The sequence below is a fragment of the Cricetulus griseus genome, chromosome 5 (assembly GCF_003668045.3).
Source record: "Cricetulus griseus strain 17A/GY chromosome 5, alternate assembly CriGri-PICRH-1.0, whole genome shotgun sequence".
Taxonomy (NCBI): domain Eukaryota; kingdom Metazoa; phylum Chordata; class Mammalia; order Rodentia; family Cricetidae; genus Cricetulus; species Cricetulus griseus.
Genome location: NC_048598.1, coordinates 86,355,024 through 86,371,875, shown reverse-complemented (window position 1 = coordinate 86,371,875; position 16,852 = coordinate 86,355,024). Strand labels below are relative to the sequence as shown.

At 40.3% G+C, this 16,852-nt stretch overlaps 1 protein-coding gene across 3 annotated transcripts in view; it reads left to right on the top strand.

Moving 5' to 3' along the window:
- The window catches only part of Lrpprc (leucine rich pentatricopeptide repeat containing), an 80,261-nt gene that overhangs the window by 44,428 nt on the left and 18,981 nt on the right, over nt 1-16,852 (top strand). For all 3 annotated transcript variants that reach the window (XM_035444917.1, XM_035444916.1, XM_027417943.2), the window contains exons 24-29: nt 3,580-3,704; nt 4,126-4,232; nt 10,213-10,281; nt 10,941-11,031; nt 15,131-15,273; nt 15,406-15,514. In XM_035444917.1, the coding sequence (XP_035300808.1) occupies nt 3,580-3,704; nt 4,126-4,232; nt 10,213-10,281; nt 10,941-11,031; nt 15,131-15,273; nt 15,406-15,514 (644 nt within the window). The remainder of the gene's footprint in view (nt 1-3,579; nt 3,705-4,125; nt 4,233-10,212; nt 10,282-10,940; nt 11,032-15,130; nt 15,274-15,405; nt 15,515-16,852) is intronic.

Genomic DNA, 16,852 nt, shown 5'->3' with positions numbered 1-16,852 from the left:
GCTGTGTTTGTGAAGGTGGCAGTTCCTCCTGGACCCACTACACCCCATTCTAAACAGAGCTTGTTTCTAGGCTGGTTGATTTTCTATTTGTTTGTTTCTTTTTTAAATGCTACCCACCTCCACCCCGATCTCCTTGTCTCCGGTGACTTCAGATTCAAGGGCTGGTCAATAACTAAGCACATCATTGAGTTAATAATCACAAATATTTTATGTGTTAATGCTGAAGTACTTTATTCCAGTTAGAAACCAATTTTTGGTGCTTAAATTGTGTATCTACTTTGGATTCAAAAGTTATTTTCTACAAATGTGTGAAGAGACTTAGCTACAGATATGAATAGATGATTGTCACAGATCTTCTGGCTGTAGAAGTTCAGCATGGTGTGGAACACTTGCATGACGACATGCATGACGGCTGTCAGTGATAACTTGTCTCCTGGTTCCTCACGGAGACATTTCTGGGATGAGCAAGTGCTTCCTAGGACTGTGTGTCAGCAAGCTTGCACCTCATCTAGTGTATGTTCATTGTTAGAATAGCACACTCTAATTTCCTATTAAAACGTTAGATTTGGCATGAGAGCAAGCATCACAACTGCTTTTTCAGTTCTGATGTAGTTTATATGTATTAGCCGTATTTTCTTTAAAAATTGAAAGACAGACTCAAAAATGAATATTGGATTTGCCATTATGTTAATAAATGCACCCTTTTAAGTTTTCAAATTACTTACTAGAAGTGTACTCTATTAGGAATTTGTGTGTGTCCTTAAAATTTAGAATGACAGAATCATCTTTTCTCTAGTTTTATCTTTATTTCATATGATTTGGTAACACTTGTAAGTTTGCATTAGTCAAAATACTACTTTTCAAAATTGACTGCTTTTTATTAACATATAGTTTTAGTTAGAATTATTTTATGTGATTGATCCCTCAGAACATATTTTTAACAGGGTTTCTGGTCCTTAAAGATAGTGTAAATATATTTTTGTCTTAGAAATAATAGTGTGTCATGCAGTGGATTTGTGTGTCTGAGAGAGAGATTTGGTTTGTGAAAACAGTGGTGGGAATTTGGTTTTTGTGGAAAGGCTTTACAATTGTATACAAAAACCTTAGGGACAGAATAGACTTGAAGTAACAGAAAACTTTTGAATATAGATTTAACATACTAAAAATGTTTTTTTTCCAAAGTACTATTGCTTTTAACTACATTTTTTTCAGTCATTTCTGGTCTGCCACATGTAAAGGGAAGTCATAGATTACTTTAGGTTGTGGAGGCTGGCAGTATGCTGGCTGGCAGTGTGCTGGTCCACATTTTGTCTAGGAATTCTTTTCTTTTTTCTTTCAGTATTTTGTCACTCTTAGTGTTTTCATTCTACCTAAGGTCAGTGGTGTTGGAGTGACACACATACATGAAACATGATCTCAGTCAGCAAAGATTAAAACCAACTGGGAACCTGAAGAACCCACATTCATTAGTACAGCTCTCTTCAGTTGAAGGTCAAAATCTGGAGTCCTGGATGTACAAGTTTTTCATTTCTATCACCCGGTTCCAGGATCTCCCAGAGGAAAAAAAAAAATCAGGATGAGGATGATGTAAAGGACATGAAGGATGCAAACCTTTATGTTTTAAGTGGCACCATCACCCACAAGGTGCATGTAGAGAATAGAGACAGCAAGGAGCTGACTGATCATTTAGTTTATTTCTGTCTTCAGTCCGATTTGTAGGGAGTGTTTTGTAGATTGAATTTATCCTTTCGGCAGCCTTAGGAGCGGTAACATTGGTGTCTAAAATGACTAACATACATGAATTATTTCCAGTTTTCTATTTCTGTTGTTCTGGGAATGTATAATCTCCAGGAGCATGTATTTGGAGACTGAGGACTATTAACATGTCGCTTTGATTGACAGAACAATTACTCACTCATTTATTGATAGTTTTGACCTAATGTAGGGGAAATAGAGTTGAGACATTGCTCTTCTGGTTTGGGGGTCAATCTGCAAAAGCAGATCTTGCCGTTTAAAAAATGTGGTATGTGTTAGTTTTCCTCTTACAGATGTGCTCATAGTTTCCCATGAGTACATGGGAATTATAGAAAGGCAATAGCTGAGCCTGTGTCTGGAGCCAGGGAAAATACCGATTATATGAGGCTTTATAGCATATGTGGTAGCTACTATAGCATTTCCTTCATATGACAGTAATCTAGCCTGCAGCATCTACTTTCGGTTTTGAAATTAACCTGTAATTTAGTCTTCACCCCAAATGACAAAAATTCAAATGACTCAGTGGGGTGCCAGAAGATGCTCTGTAAACAGGACTTGGTGTTTAACGGCATGTTCATTTCCCACGAGTCAGCCCATTACAGGGAGCACCTCTGTTTTACTTTCTCAGCACAGTTTAAAAATCTTAATCTAGGTATAATAGTAATCTAATCTAATCTAGGGCTCCATAGCCTTTGTATATGGATAGAATGTAAGGCTTTGAACAGTAACATTGTGAAAGGCTTTCTTCTGTGAGAGCTGTTGGCATGTGGAAGACTGTGCTCTCCAGGAGTGGTTGTCACAGAGTATACTTGTTGGAGCTTCAACTCTGCTTTAGAAATATAGTTCATGCTATCTTTTTTTTTTTTTAATGTGTAGTCTCTTACAACAAATAACTGCCCTGGAAGCAGTGGTGTTCTCACAGCGTAGGACGTAGCTAAGTGCTTGGGCTGAGAGTGGGAGGTCCGGGAATGCGCTCCAGGGCTGTCATCTGCTTGCTCTGTTCTTCAGGCAAAGCCATGATTCTAGAGGCCGCGTTGGCTCTTCTCTTTAAAAAAAAAAAAAAAAAAAAGACGAAGAAGAAGGGCATTGGCCAGGAGAATTGTGTCACACATCTCTGGCTCTCCTGGGGCCTTATGGACTCTTCACAGAGAAAGGGTACTTTTGAAGACCCACAAAAGACTTGGTGAAAATCTCTCTTTTTTTTTTTAAGTACCACATTTTAAAAGGTGCAGTGACTTATAATGACGTCAAAGCTACCTTCTAAAGACAGAAAGTTTAGTATTGTATAGTTCACTGATGAATAAGATCGTCCTAGTTCTAGGAGGGACTGGTTTTGTACTTCTGAAACCTGGGGCTATTTCCTGCTCACCTAGTAAGGCTATGGGATGAAAAATACTATGATGATGTTGCCAAATGCTTGCTCATGGCCTTGGAGCTGCATAAAACTCCCCGTCTGCAATTGTGTCTGGTTCTAAAGGGACCTAAAGGAATGGAGAAGACAGTGTGACAGTAATCCTTGTTTTAGAAATGACAGCCTGATACAAATCTGTTGTACACACTCAGATTAGAGGATGCCTTCGTCCTTTTCCACCTCCCTCCCCAAACACTTCTTAAGAAGCAAAGTAATAAAAGTCAAGTGGGGTCTGAATGCTGTGTAGAGGACAGGGCTGTCTTGCCTGCTCCATGTGGGTTTAGTGGTTTTGTCTTAAGTAAAGTTGGGTGTTGATAGTGTCCTTGCTCATTGTATATCTGTCTACATTGTTTCTGAAAGCCTGGACCGAATTTAGATACATCTTTTTCTTCAACTTAATTTGTTTTTCCAAGGGATGATTTACCTGCTGCTCTTGAAGCCTGCATTGACTGCCATGAAAAGTATAAAGTATTACCCAGGATTCATGATGTCTTGTGCAAGCTAATAGAGAAAGGAGAGACTGATTTGATCCAGAAAGGTTAGTAACTGTCCATCTTTCTCCTTTCCATCTTTAATCTGAATGTAGAGATGTGACAAACATCTCCTGAGGAGCTGTCATACTTCTAAAAGGGTGTGATTCTAAATATTTGAAAAACCTCTGGTTTTCGTTATCTGTTCCTTTGGGAATATTGCTCGTCTGTTAACTTCATGTGTGCTCTGCGTGTTGGTGGTCTGCCTTGATTTATATACAGCTGTTAATCCAGCGCTCACTGGTTCTCTTTAGTACTAGCCTTCAGTATTTAATGCCATCAATAGGTGCTATCAGATAAGCACTCTGATGATAAATTAGATAAAGCTGTAATCTTTTTAGTCTCCATATTTGTTCCTTTTTACTTATCTAGAATTTCCTGATAGTGTCTTGATCTATCTGTTTTTTTTTCCCCTTCTCTGCTGTCTAGCCATGGATTTTGTGAGCCATGAACAAGGTGAAATGACAATGCTGTACGACCTCTTCTTTGCCTTTCTACAGACAGGAAATTACAAAGAGGCCAAGAAGATCATTGAGGTATGATTTTTAACTTTGCTATTCTAACGTACAGCTATTTAGACTCTTAATTGGAATACATTTAAAAACTTTAACCTTTAATTATCCTTGTTCTGATTCATGCTAATAGAATTCAATCCCAATAATAATGGGAGGAGGTGGCTCGGCCAGCTTTATTGTATATAATTACAGTTCAGAAAAAGCAGTCGGATTGTATATTGAATTTGTTTCCTCACTTTGCTAAATTCACTGTTATATATCAAAATGATATTTGCATATTACATCTTGAATTGTGAAACAATTAAATTAAACTGGTTTTCCTGGGTGTAAAGTTGCTAATCCTCTTTGCCAAAGCATTCTTTGTTCTTTAAAGCAGTAAAATTCAATTTACTGCAGACCAGGCTCATGTTATTTGTAAGGCTTGTCTACAAGTTAATCAGCCAAACAAGTACTGTCTGCAGTGCTTTGGCATTTAATTTAAATTTTCTTTCTTCTTTTTCCTTTTTTTTTTTTTTTGTCCCCACTATGGTAAGCAGCTTATAGGAAATAGGTGACAAACCTGGCCTTTTTGGGATTAGTATATTTTATCTGGGCTTTACTCGAATTTTTCTTACTGGAATTGATAAGGCAACAGCTAACATAACGTCTGCCCATGTGGTGAGTGGTGATTAATTTCATTACCAAACAATTCTCCATCTAGTAAGAAAACACTCCCCAGAAAATAGATGTGGTGCATTAAGAAGACTGGTGTCCTGTCACTGAAACCACTGTTTATGAACACCTAAGAAATTGCTACTCCTGTCTTTATTTCTAAAAGTTTACAGGGTCCCAGGTTGGCTCATGGTCTCCTTATTTTTAAGTAGATGACCCAGAAAGTCATCACTGTATCTTCAAGGCAGGATCTCACTATCTTGCTCTGGCTCCTGAAACTCACTGTGTAGAGCAGGCTGTTTTGGAACTCAGAGAGAACTCCCTGCCTCTGCCTCTGCCTCTGCCTCTGCCTCTGCCCTGCTCTCTGCCTCTGCCTCTGCCTCTGCTCTCTCTGCCTCTGCTCTGCCTCTGCCTCTGCCTCTCTGCCTCTGCCTCTCTGCCTCTCTGCCTCTCTGCCTCTCTGCCTCTCTCTGCCTCTCTGCCTCTGCCTCTGCCTCTGCCTCTGCCTCCCAAGCACTGGGATTAAAGGTGTGGGCCTCCGTGCCTGGTTTATATTTTCAAATGTTTTTAAAGAAGAAAAAAATGTAGTGCAGGAGATTGTGAAATTAATTCAGAACTTTGTTCAGTTTTCTCTGTCTTGTCTGTCTACATTCCTGTCAGTGTCTTAGACAGTACTTCTAACGCTCAAATAGATAATTTGTGTTGTCTAGAAACTGGTCTCAGTAGATGTGAAGGTGGAAGTACAGCCTGCCTTCCAGGTCTACTGCTGTGTGTGGCACTGTCCATTGGCCACTTACTGAGGCCAGTGTGTACCCCACACCCCCAGTGTAAGCAGGACCTAATTTAAAAAAAAAAAAAAAAAAAAAAGCCAGAGGCATAAGAGTGAGTTTCCTTTTGTCATGTATTAAACTTTCTTAAGCTGCCTCATCTACAAGAGGGAATGTAATATCTGTCTTTAAGACTCAAGTCACATCATGTGTGTAAAGCAGCTTGCATATTTCCTGAATTATAGTAAGTGATCAATAATATTAATTCTCTTTGCCCATCAAAGGTAGGGATTGTTTTGTCTCCTTTGTTCTACATGATTTCAGTGTGATGCTTAATATAAGGTATGTGAATGTGTCATCCCTCGGGTGTCAGTGCACCGTTCAATACTCACTCAGTGTCACTGTGTTCTCTCCATGACCTTCCTGTGATGAACTCTTGTGGATTTTACCAACTCATCCACTGTAGACTCCACTTCCAGCATTCTTAGGAAACATTCTGGTGTGCACTATACCATTTAGAACATGTTACACCCTACTTGGTCATATCGAAAAATAAAGTTGGTGAAGTATATTGTGTACTTTGCTAGAAACAGTATTTCCTGCCCCAGAATGCTCTGTATATAGGAAGAACCAGGTATAACTTATAGGTCTTATTTTAAAATCAGTCAAGTATAAAGACTCAATTTAAATACTTAGTCATCTAGTCATGTTTGTGGCCTTTCTGTCCTTTTATTTCACTGACTTATTTCATTTATGTATAATTGGAATTAATGGGTTCATGTATCTTACACTCCTTCACTATAATCAACTATTCCTTCATTTCCCTGCATGAAATTCATTAAAGGCGTCTATAAGCATTTTAATGACCACAATGTTCCATTGTGTAAATGAAATAGAATTGATTTGTTTCTTCCTCGAGAAAAAAATTTTCACTCCTTGACCAGTTGTCGTTTATATCTGCACATCTGGCATCTTCAGTTTTCAGACCATTTTCTCCAGATGGTTTCTTGGCAGTGAGTTAATTAAGACAGAGTTGTGTGAAACCCCCACCCCCTTTCTGATTCATCATGTTATCGATTTGAGTAGAAACCAGGGCCTCCAAATTTTAGCATAACATTCCTTTTTAGAAATTATGGTCAAATAAGATGGTAGTTCTCTGTAAAGAGAAAAACAAAATGTTACTTCATCCTTTTGCCTACAGTTTAAGTACTTTGCTTTCCATCCAGCACTGGCATGTTACAGAGCATAAAATAATAAAGTGTGTTTTATATGATTCACTTGTTTCAAGACTGGAAATTATATCCAGTGAGAGATGACATATACAAGCAGGGAAGGTTACATAATATATGAAATTTTACATAGCTCTTAAAGGTTCCCCTGTAAAAGGCTGCCGTTTATCTTCATCCTTTGCTGTCTGTTGGAGTGCGCTGTGAGCGTTTGTCATGGCCGGCACTCTGTGTAACCTCTTTCCCCGGGACTGAAGCCAGCATCACCAGCTTTAGGCAGTGTAACAACAGCTGGGGCTTTGTCACTCTCTTTGACGGGCCTCAGAACCACTCTGAGAAATGGGTAGTGGTGACCATGGAGTTTGAAGTCAGGACAGTTCCCATTTCCTGTAGCTTCTCTAGCACTATCTTGTCCCCATGCACACCACACACACCACCCCCAACTTTGGAATTATCCAGACAACTTCCTCCAAAGTTTCTTTGTTTACCCTTCTGCTCATGTTGTTCCCTTCCATTTTATTGAAACCAAGGTCATTTTACTGTCCCCTGCATGGGGACTCTCATTTTGGTGGCTTCAGGTTTAACACTAAAGTTTGGATTCTAGTTTGGTCTTCGTTACTCTTCGTTCTTTAATGAAAATAAAAATTTTATCCCAGTTTGCTTCCCTTAATAGGGCCAGAGTTCGATGCTATGTACACTGTGCTGATTTTAAAGCTAGTATTCTCTGTAGCTTCCAGAGTCTCACAATATGGCAGTTCTCCTGATAAGTCAGTCCTTTCTTACTGTCACCTGTAACACCCAGTGAAGCGGACCATGGCTGTTGAGAGTCGATTGTCCATCTGATTTGTTCACCTGATTGATCTTAAGTACATATCTTAATTTCTAGAGAAAGGGACAAAGGCTAGAAGGCTCCCCAAGTGCCCAGGTGCCTACCATTCCCCACCCCCATGTCTAGCTTGGATGTCAGGGTACAGAGTTAAGTTGGCTTCTGGGGAGTCCTGTGTGTGTAATTTTGCTTTCTACTGCACTGGCTAGAGGGCATGGCCATGGAATGTGCTTCATTGAAGCCAGTTTTCTTTCACCATTCGGTTGGTATGGGCAAGAAAAACCAAAGAAAGTAAAAATGTCCTGTGTCAGTCTAACACAAGTCCATATGAAATAAAGGTTGATTTTTGTTTTACTTTCTGCCTATGAGGTTGAGCTCAGCGTTGCATTAGAACCGCAGAAACTGTGCTTTGCTGCCCAGGAATTTGGGTGGAAACAAACATGGCAGACTTTATTAGAAAAACTCACCGCCCATTGAATAAATTACATATAAGGAAAACCGGAAAGAACTAAAGGTTACCTCATTATTTTAATGTGCATTAGCTGCCCTTTGATGTTACAGTTAAGGTCGCAATTAGAATTTGGTTCTTCCCCACGTTTCACTGCACGTTTTCTATTGCTGCTTTCAACTTCGGTGTTTAAACTTCAGTAAGATGCTCAGAGATAAGCCAGAAGCACTGGCTGTTCCAGCAGCCTGGGAGATTTAGTTAATCTGACCTAGATGTTCTTTTGATGATTGAGGTTTGTATATGAAAACAGTTCTCAATTTCAAAATGAAGCATACAGGGAGATGTAGCATGTAAGTCAGCTGTCCTGCCAGTGCAGGGATTAGTCAGCCCCGAACAGGAGGAGTTAGCTCGACGTCTTGCTGTTCAGATCTTGTGGATTTAGACCAGTAATAACACTGGAAGTTGTAAGTGAGTGTAGCCCTTGCATTTTCCATGTTCTAAAGAGGATTATTTGTTCTCTTTCAAGGGCTTTCTGTGTACATTGATGTTAATTTCATATTTGTTAAGACGTATGTGGCAAAGTAGATATGAGAGAATCCTTGAATACAATCCATGCTGGATGTAAAGGTTAATATTTGAAAGTGTGTTCCAATGGTCAGTTTACTTTAGCATGTGATTTTTTTAGACCCCAGAATACAGATGCTTAAAATGAGAGCACACAAGTTAAACGATAGCAGTTTCTGTCCTGCAACCCAGCCTGCAAGATGCTACTTTTTGCCAGGCGTTGGTGGTGCACGCCTTTAATCCTAGCACTCGGGAGGCAGAGGCAGCCAGATCTCTGTGAGTTCCAGGCCAGCCTGGTCTCCAGAGCAAGTGCCAGGATAGGCTCCAAAGCTACACAGAGAAATCCTGTCTCAAAAATACAAACAAAAACAAACAAACAAAAAAAGGTACTTTTTACATCAGCTCTTCATGGAGCATCGTGTGGTGGTGTGCTCCTGTGGTCGGCTGCTGGAGAGGCTGAGGGAGGAGGAATGCTTGAGTCTAGAGGGCAACCAGGGCAACAGAGCAATACCCCGGTCTGAAACTACCAATAGTCCTGGGGTTTATAAACAAGCCCTGGCATTCTGGGAACACCTGGCTTCAGCAGCCACACTGGAGAGAGCAGGCACGGTACCTTCCCTAGGCTGGCACGCAGCCAGGGCAGATGAGTATGTGGTTGTCTTATCTTGATGCTATGACTGAAATGAGGTGTTCTGTGGTGAAACCCTCTTACAGATGATGCAAATGCTATCATTACAGGTACAAATCCTTGGAATTATGGTGAAATGGTTTGCCTTTTATTCCAGTACCCAACATTGTGAAATAAGTGCTTGAAGCCAGATTTACTGACTAAGCCTTCAGAATCCCTAATTGAGTGTATAACTAATATACATCTCAGTTATTGAATAAGCCAAGACTAAACTAGTGTTAAGTGCTCAGTAGTATTAGCTGCTAGGCAGCACATCCAGTGATTGGTACTTTTATCAAAACATGTTTCTTCTAACATTGAGAGCTAACATTGAGGTTTTTTTTTTTTTTTAATTAAGATTTACGATTCTACATAGCAAATTAGTGATTTTTTTCTGTTGGATCTGTTGGGATGTTGAAGTGAGTGAGTGAGTGAGTGAGTGAGTGAGTGAGTGAGTGAGTGGAGGGAGGTACAAGGTCACGTGTTGTGGGGGTGACCACATGTGTGCCAAGGTGTTGGGTTCATTTAGTTAATTACTTCCTCCTGAACTAAATAAAGTGTAATCATTTTAGTATTTAAAGATTTTTGGAATGACATGCAAGGCCCTGGGTTTAATCCCCAGTACCAAAACAATCAGATAAACATAAAACACGAAGATTAGAGAATGAATATTGAGCTGTGAAGGAGCATCTTGAAATAACCCGAGTCTTCTAGACGTCTTTGGTAACTGTGGGATCCTGCTGTAAGTTTCCATTAGCATGAATGTGGCAGTGAGCTCCTTAGAGGAAAAAGCTGTCTTCAGGGGAGAATTACTTGGAGGCTTACGTGTTGTGTGGTGGTTCTGTTTTTCAGACTCCAGGCATTAGAGCTCGACCTGCAAGACTTCAGTGGTTTTGTGACAGATGTATTACCGCTAATCAGGTTGGTATTGATGCCTGATGTCTGAAGCACTTAAAACTCAGAAGTAAGCAAGTATCAGCATTTGGGAATTCACAAGATGTCCTTGTGGACACAGTGTTCCCTTAGTGCCTCTCCAAATAAGTGACAGCATATTTTGTGTTCTTGGGGTACATTACAAGTCCCAGGAGTGTTGGTCTGGGCCCTAGAGGTTTTCACCTGACTTCCTCTACTTGGTGTGAGCCAGCAGGCAGTGTACAGTGTGTTGTGGCAGGAGGAGGTACCTTTCCTCCAAGCTCACTACATCTGTTCATATTGTGCAGAGGCAAAGCCCTGGCATGCTGTCAGGGTTGTTCCCCTGCATGAGCTCCACTGTAACCTGCCTCAGGTTCTGTATGTCATCAAGATACTCTCTGCAGAGTCTTCTAACTTAGTTACTCAGTTGTGTTGTTTGATTTTAAACTTGAAAACACCTTGTTACTATAGTAAAATATTCACATCATGAGTGATTTGGTTTTTAGCGCAGCTCTGTGGTGTTAGGCAGGCACACCCACCCTGACTGCTATGTTGGTAGAGTTAGCCTGTGGATAACATTCAAAGGGTCATTCTGCTGCTTGTGTTAACTGTAAAAAAGAAAAAAAAACCTTTTACACAGTGCAAATCTATGTGTTATTCTTTTTAAGGTTGAAACTCTTGAAAAGTTAGTGGAGCTGACCGAGAAGCTGTTTGAGTGTGATAGAGACCAGATGTACTACAACTTACTCAGACTACACAGTAAGTGATGGATGGCACGCCTCCTGTTGGCCCTCCAGTCTGCAGAGGCCACAGCAGGGAAGGATGTTGGGCTTTGAAGAAGTCTGAGGGATTGTCAAATGTGAGTCTTCAACATGGGCCCAGGTGAAGGCTGGCTGAGCCTTCCTGCAGAACATGACACTGTATCACTAGATGCTCTGTAATGTTTATAAAACTGACTTCCTTGCTGCAGTAATGAGAAGGTAAAGGCCCCAGGCTCAGTCGTTTTCTTCTGTGCTCCTGGAGCCCAGAAGGGTAGGTGACATATCCATGTGTCATACACGTCAACCACACTGGAGACCTCTGTGTTCCCTGGCACATCCTGCCTGTGTAAGCAAGGGATGGATGGGTATGAAAAAAGATTCCTTTTCCATACTTTTCCTTCTTAAAAATGAGGGCATCCTAACACTCAAAATAGTACCGGGAGCATGGGACATGTATGATGATGTCTGGTCCTGTGGAAAGGTAAGCAGTGCTTAGTGAGTGGTACCTTGAGTGTGAGTCCAGTGGGTTCATAAAATGGTCCCACGTCTCTTCAATGTTGTTGTTGTCCTTTGGAGTTGTGTAGGAGGCCATTAGTTCACACTAGTGTTCTGCCCCAGGCCTGAGAGACCAAATCAAAATGAAGTTACTCGCGCTGGTGAAACATGCTGCCAAACCAAAACTGAATTATTTTACCTTCTAAGAAATCAGGAGAAAGACATAGACACAGAGCAGAGATAAATGAAAATGAGAGAGTGGCCAGTTAGTGTGACAGGGTAAGGTGACAAGGGAAGAGTGTTTGAAATGGCTGCTCCGCCTGCTTTTGTTTTCTTCTGGTTGGTTTGGTTGTGCTTGTGGTTGGGGTGGTTCCTTGCTGTCTGAAAAGCCAGCCTCCCCTTGCTCAGCTCAGTGAGCACCTGTATGTTACACAATGAAATGTTTTCTAAACCTTTTAAGCCAACTCAGCACAGAAAAAGGGAACTAAAAAGCCACAGAATTTAATATTAATGGGATGTTTTGAGGATCGCTGTCTTTTTGTTCCTGTTTTATGTCTTTTTGCTCCTGTTTTATGTAAATCCTGAAGTAGCTTTCCCAGTCACTCCTGTAATGGCTGTGAACATACTCACAGGCACTCAGGGTCTTGTGGGAACCTGCACATCTGTGTAAAAACTCTGTGTATGCTGGGTGTTGGTGGCGCACGCCTTTAATCCCAGCACTTGGGAGGCAGAGGCAGGAGGATCTCTGTGAGTTCGAGACCAGCCTGGTTTACAAGAGCTTGTTTCAGGACAGCCTCAAAGCCTCAGAGAAACCCTGTCTCGGGGGAAAAAAAGAAAAAAGAAAAAAAAACTGTGTGTGTATGTGTGTGTTGTGCAAATACATATGTGTGTATACATATATGTGTGTGTTTGTTTTGTTTTTATTTTTCAAGACAGGGTTTCTCTGTACTCCTGGATATTCTGGAAGTCACTCTATTGATAGGCTAGCTGCAAACTCAGAGATCCATTTGTCTCTGTCTCCCAAGTGCTGGGATTAAAGGCGTGCACCACCACCGCCTGTTATAAAAAGTATTATTTAATATGAGCCTTTTTTTTTTTTTCTTTTTTCGTTTTGGTTTCTCGAAACAGGAGCTATCGGTGCAGCTCTGGAGCCTGTTCTGGAACTCACTCTATAGACCTCGAACTCACAGAGATCCTCCTGCCTCTGCCTCCCAAGTGCTGGGATTAAAAGTGTGTGCCACTACTGCTGGCTTAATTACATCATTTTAATCATTTGTAAGTACTAATATACTAGTTTTTTTTTTTTGTACCTAAATCTTGGTTTGTCCTTTAATTTCCATGTGACTGAATCCCAGGTATTTGAAGTAGTTTACCAGCTGTTTTTGGCTTTAGAGTTTGAGCCCTGAACTAGAGTTCTTCATCTCTCAGTTTAGTGACTTAGAAATACCCAGGTCCCCAGGAATGTAGTACCACAGTTTGATTTATTCCGGAAACTTCACTGGCTTGTCAATACTTTCTCTAGACAAACTTCTTCAAGGTCATTCATTGTAGTTCGTGCCCTTGTTTTTTGAAGAAGGGCCTGTGAGATCCAGGCCTGAGAGTCCATCCCCTGGTCCCATCCTAGATTTGTGACTGTTTAATTGCAGATTTGAATTACAGATGTGATCCCTGATGTCAGGAAGTTGTTTTTTTTTTTTTTTTTTTTTTTTAAATCAAGAAAGGCGTGTTCTGACATTCTTGTTAGAGTTTGCACACAGCAACAGATTTGATTTGACTTTTTTTTTTCCTTAGAATTTTGGGTTGTATTATGATTTGATTGAATTTCCATGTTTTTTTTTCCCTCTTATTTACTGGGCTATTCATATTATATTATGTTAATTACCATCTGTGTTTTGAAATGCTTTGATTTTACATAGTAAAGTCCATTTTTATGTTATTTTGTGCCCTTTTAAAAAAAAAAATCTTTATTTTCACTCGTGTGTGTCTGCGTCTGTGTCTGTGTCCAGTGTGTATGTCCCTGTCCTAGAGCTAAAGTTATAGCTAGGCTCAGGTCTCTGCTCCTGATTGCTGTCAGCCATTGTTGTCTCTCCATTACCCTCCTTTTTTTGAGGTGCATTTTTTTGTTTTTCTAGACAGGGTTTCCCTGTAGCCCTGGCTGTCCTGAACTCACTCTGTAGACCAGGCTGGCCTGTGCCTCTGCCTCCTTCAAGTGCTGGGATTAAAGGCATGAGCCACCATACCCAGCTCAACCATTTTGCCTTTTTTAAAAGAAGGAAATTATCTCTAATGGTTCTTAGTCTTTATGGCATATAGCTGTAATTCATCCACCCATCTTTTCTTCATTGCTTACAGTATTTGTGTCCCAAGCACACAGCCCGGCTGCCTTGGCCCCGAAAGCCTCCCTTCTGTTGCTCGGCCTTTGTCATATAGGAGCTGCTCTGTGTGTTTCTTTCTACACAGTAAAGAGTCTTGGACTTGGGTTTTTGGTAACTCAAGTTTTAAAATTTTGTAATACTTAGGTTTTACATTAAAGCAGGAGATTTTAATAAAGGGGAGCCATAATTATAAGAATATTGCTTTAAAAACTAATAGTAAGTGTAAGGTTTATGTTAGTTAGATTGACTTTATGATTGAGTGTGTATAAAATCACTAAACCTTAGGGTGATTTCCATTACTTAAGAACAGGGGTTGCAGCCCACGTGTGATCTATGAAGATAACCCTGCTTACCTTTCCTCTTTTTCTTTCTTGCTGATCTCGAATTGAGTGTATTATAGTTTGTACTTCTAGAAGTCACTAGCTGTGAAAAAACTTAGCTTTTCTTTCTGGAGGGCAGGATTTGGAGAGACTGTCCAGGGGAATGCCACTCACTTTAGTGGTGATAATTTCCCTCTCTTGTAAGAAATAGAAAGGTTGTGCTAAAGCTCACCTCCCTAATGTTTCTTATATACAGTTCCAATAAAAGGACATCTAAAGCAGGCCTGTCATCCTTGCTATTTGTGGAAACTGGGCATCACCACATAGAAATAATTAGCTTACTAGTTAGTACAAAGGCATCTGCCTGTTTCCTTTACAAGAGAATCCTTGCCACCCTAAGACTTATTCAGTTGCCATAAGAAATGCAAAACACTGGACAGAGATCTTTTAGCAGCAGGGGAGATGCAGATAGTCATCTTTCCTCGCCCAAGTCAAAGCACCTGGACGTTTGTCACTTTGCAAGAAAAGAGCCATTTGCCAGAGCATTCCTAATGGTGTCAGAGCCATGGGTGTTCCCAAGGCAGTTGCTTCTGATTTTGATTTTCATATTGAGCAATTTTTCAGTTACTTTAAAAACAAACATTTATCAACATGATTTTCAAAGCTTTGGATAAAAGCCTGGGGGTAGTTTGTTACTATTTTTGTTTTTGTTTAGTTTCTGTTTGTTTTGTCAGAGAAAGTATTTCTGTGTCTCATAACTAGAAAGATACACAGAAAAGTCTCCTCATCTGTGAGCTACAGTCACTAATGTTTCATTTCCCTGACAACAGCATTTGGAATAATGCCTTCTTGAACATAAAGTTCTGCTTAGCATAGCCATTGACTTTTGATTAATCAAATTCTACAGAAATGAATAGTGACTGGCAGCGAGCTGATACTGTCTGGAATAAAATGCAGGAAGAAAACGTTATCCCTCGTGAGAGGACATTGCAACTGTTAGCAGAAATCCTGAAAACCAGCAACCAGGAGGTTCCCTTTGACGTTCCTGAGGTAATTTGTCTTTAGTAGAAGCCCAGCAGGTTTTTGTTGCATCTATTTCTAGGACCTAATTTAGCCAGTTTTATAGGCACAGATTGCTGGATTTAACCATTTTTGTTGACCTGGGTAATTTTGTTTTTAAAGTTGTGGTTTGAAGATGACAGCTCGTCCCTGAGTTCTTCATCACCCCCTGCAGTAGAAACCATCACTGAGAAGATGTTGTTGGATACCTGCAATAGGCGCAAGAACAAAGGTAAATACCCACAGGGTCTTCTTTCTGATTAGCAAGCAACTCGTGGACTGAGTCTCATGCACTAGAGACGCTGTTGGATAGAGATACACAGGTGAGAGCACACACACTCACATTGTATATTTAGATTAGCAAAGATACTAGTACATTTGGAAATTCAGTGTAGACTTGAGATCTGTATATGGTATTTAAAGATGAAAACAAGAACAAGGGAAGTAAATCTGGCCAGATGTGAAGAGCAATTGTGGGTACAGGTTATGTAGGCTGTCAGAGACTGAGTTAAATACTCTTGGCTGGTGGGATTTCTTCTTGAGACAGGGTCTCTCTATGGAGCCCAGGCTGCCCTCATACTGATGAGCCTCCCCCTCAATTTAAGGTAAGTGCTAGGCTTACAGTGTGCCATCATGCCTAGCTCAGATGTTAACTTCTGGAGGTTGTTGTTTTTTGCTTTGGTTTGGTTTGGTTTGGTTTTTTGAGACAGGGTTTCTGTGAGTAATTTTGGACCTTTTCCTGGAACTCTACAGACCAGATTGGCCTTGAACTCACAGGAGATCCACCTGCCTCTGCCTTCTGAGAGCTGGGATTAAAGGTGTGTGCCACCACTGCCCTGCTTTGAAGGTTATTTTTATTTAATGAAAACATTTAACTAAGTGATTAAGTATTATACAGCCATTCCGCTGATTATTTTAGCATGTAATTCAGTTATATACTGATTTTGTGTGTCTCAAGATTCAAACATTCAGCAAATATAAATGCTTTGAAAATTCAGTTCGAGGATGAAGACATTGGTTAAAAGCACTTGGCTGCTCTTCCAGGGGATCTGGGTTCGATGTGAACTACCACATGGTAGTTCACACCTGTCTGTAACTCCAGCTCCTGGGCATCTGACACCATCACACAGACATGCATTCAGGCCAAACTCCAACTAATATAAAATGAAAATAAATTATATATTAAAAAAAATTCAGTGCTTAGAGTAGTATCTGTTGGAACAGTTGTGGTTAACAGGCTTGGTACATTAAAGTGCTCACATAAACAGTTAATAGATAAGAGTGAACACAGCTCCCATGGTGTCAGAATGCAACTAGTAGTATTTTCTAGGTTTATTAATTTTGAATATTCAGATAGTACTTAGTCCTCACTGAGTAAGAAACTACGTGAACTACAGGGACAATAACAGCATTGCATCCTAACTTTGTAGTTCCCTTTAAAAGAACACGTGTGCATTGCATTCGGAGTAATAGATTCTTTTGTGGCTTCATTCTTGTGTGCCATGATTTTAAATGATATATTTTTAGGATATTTTATTAAGCTTTGTTGTAAGGTTTGTGATGGATATTG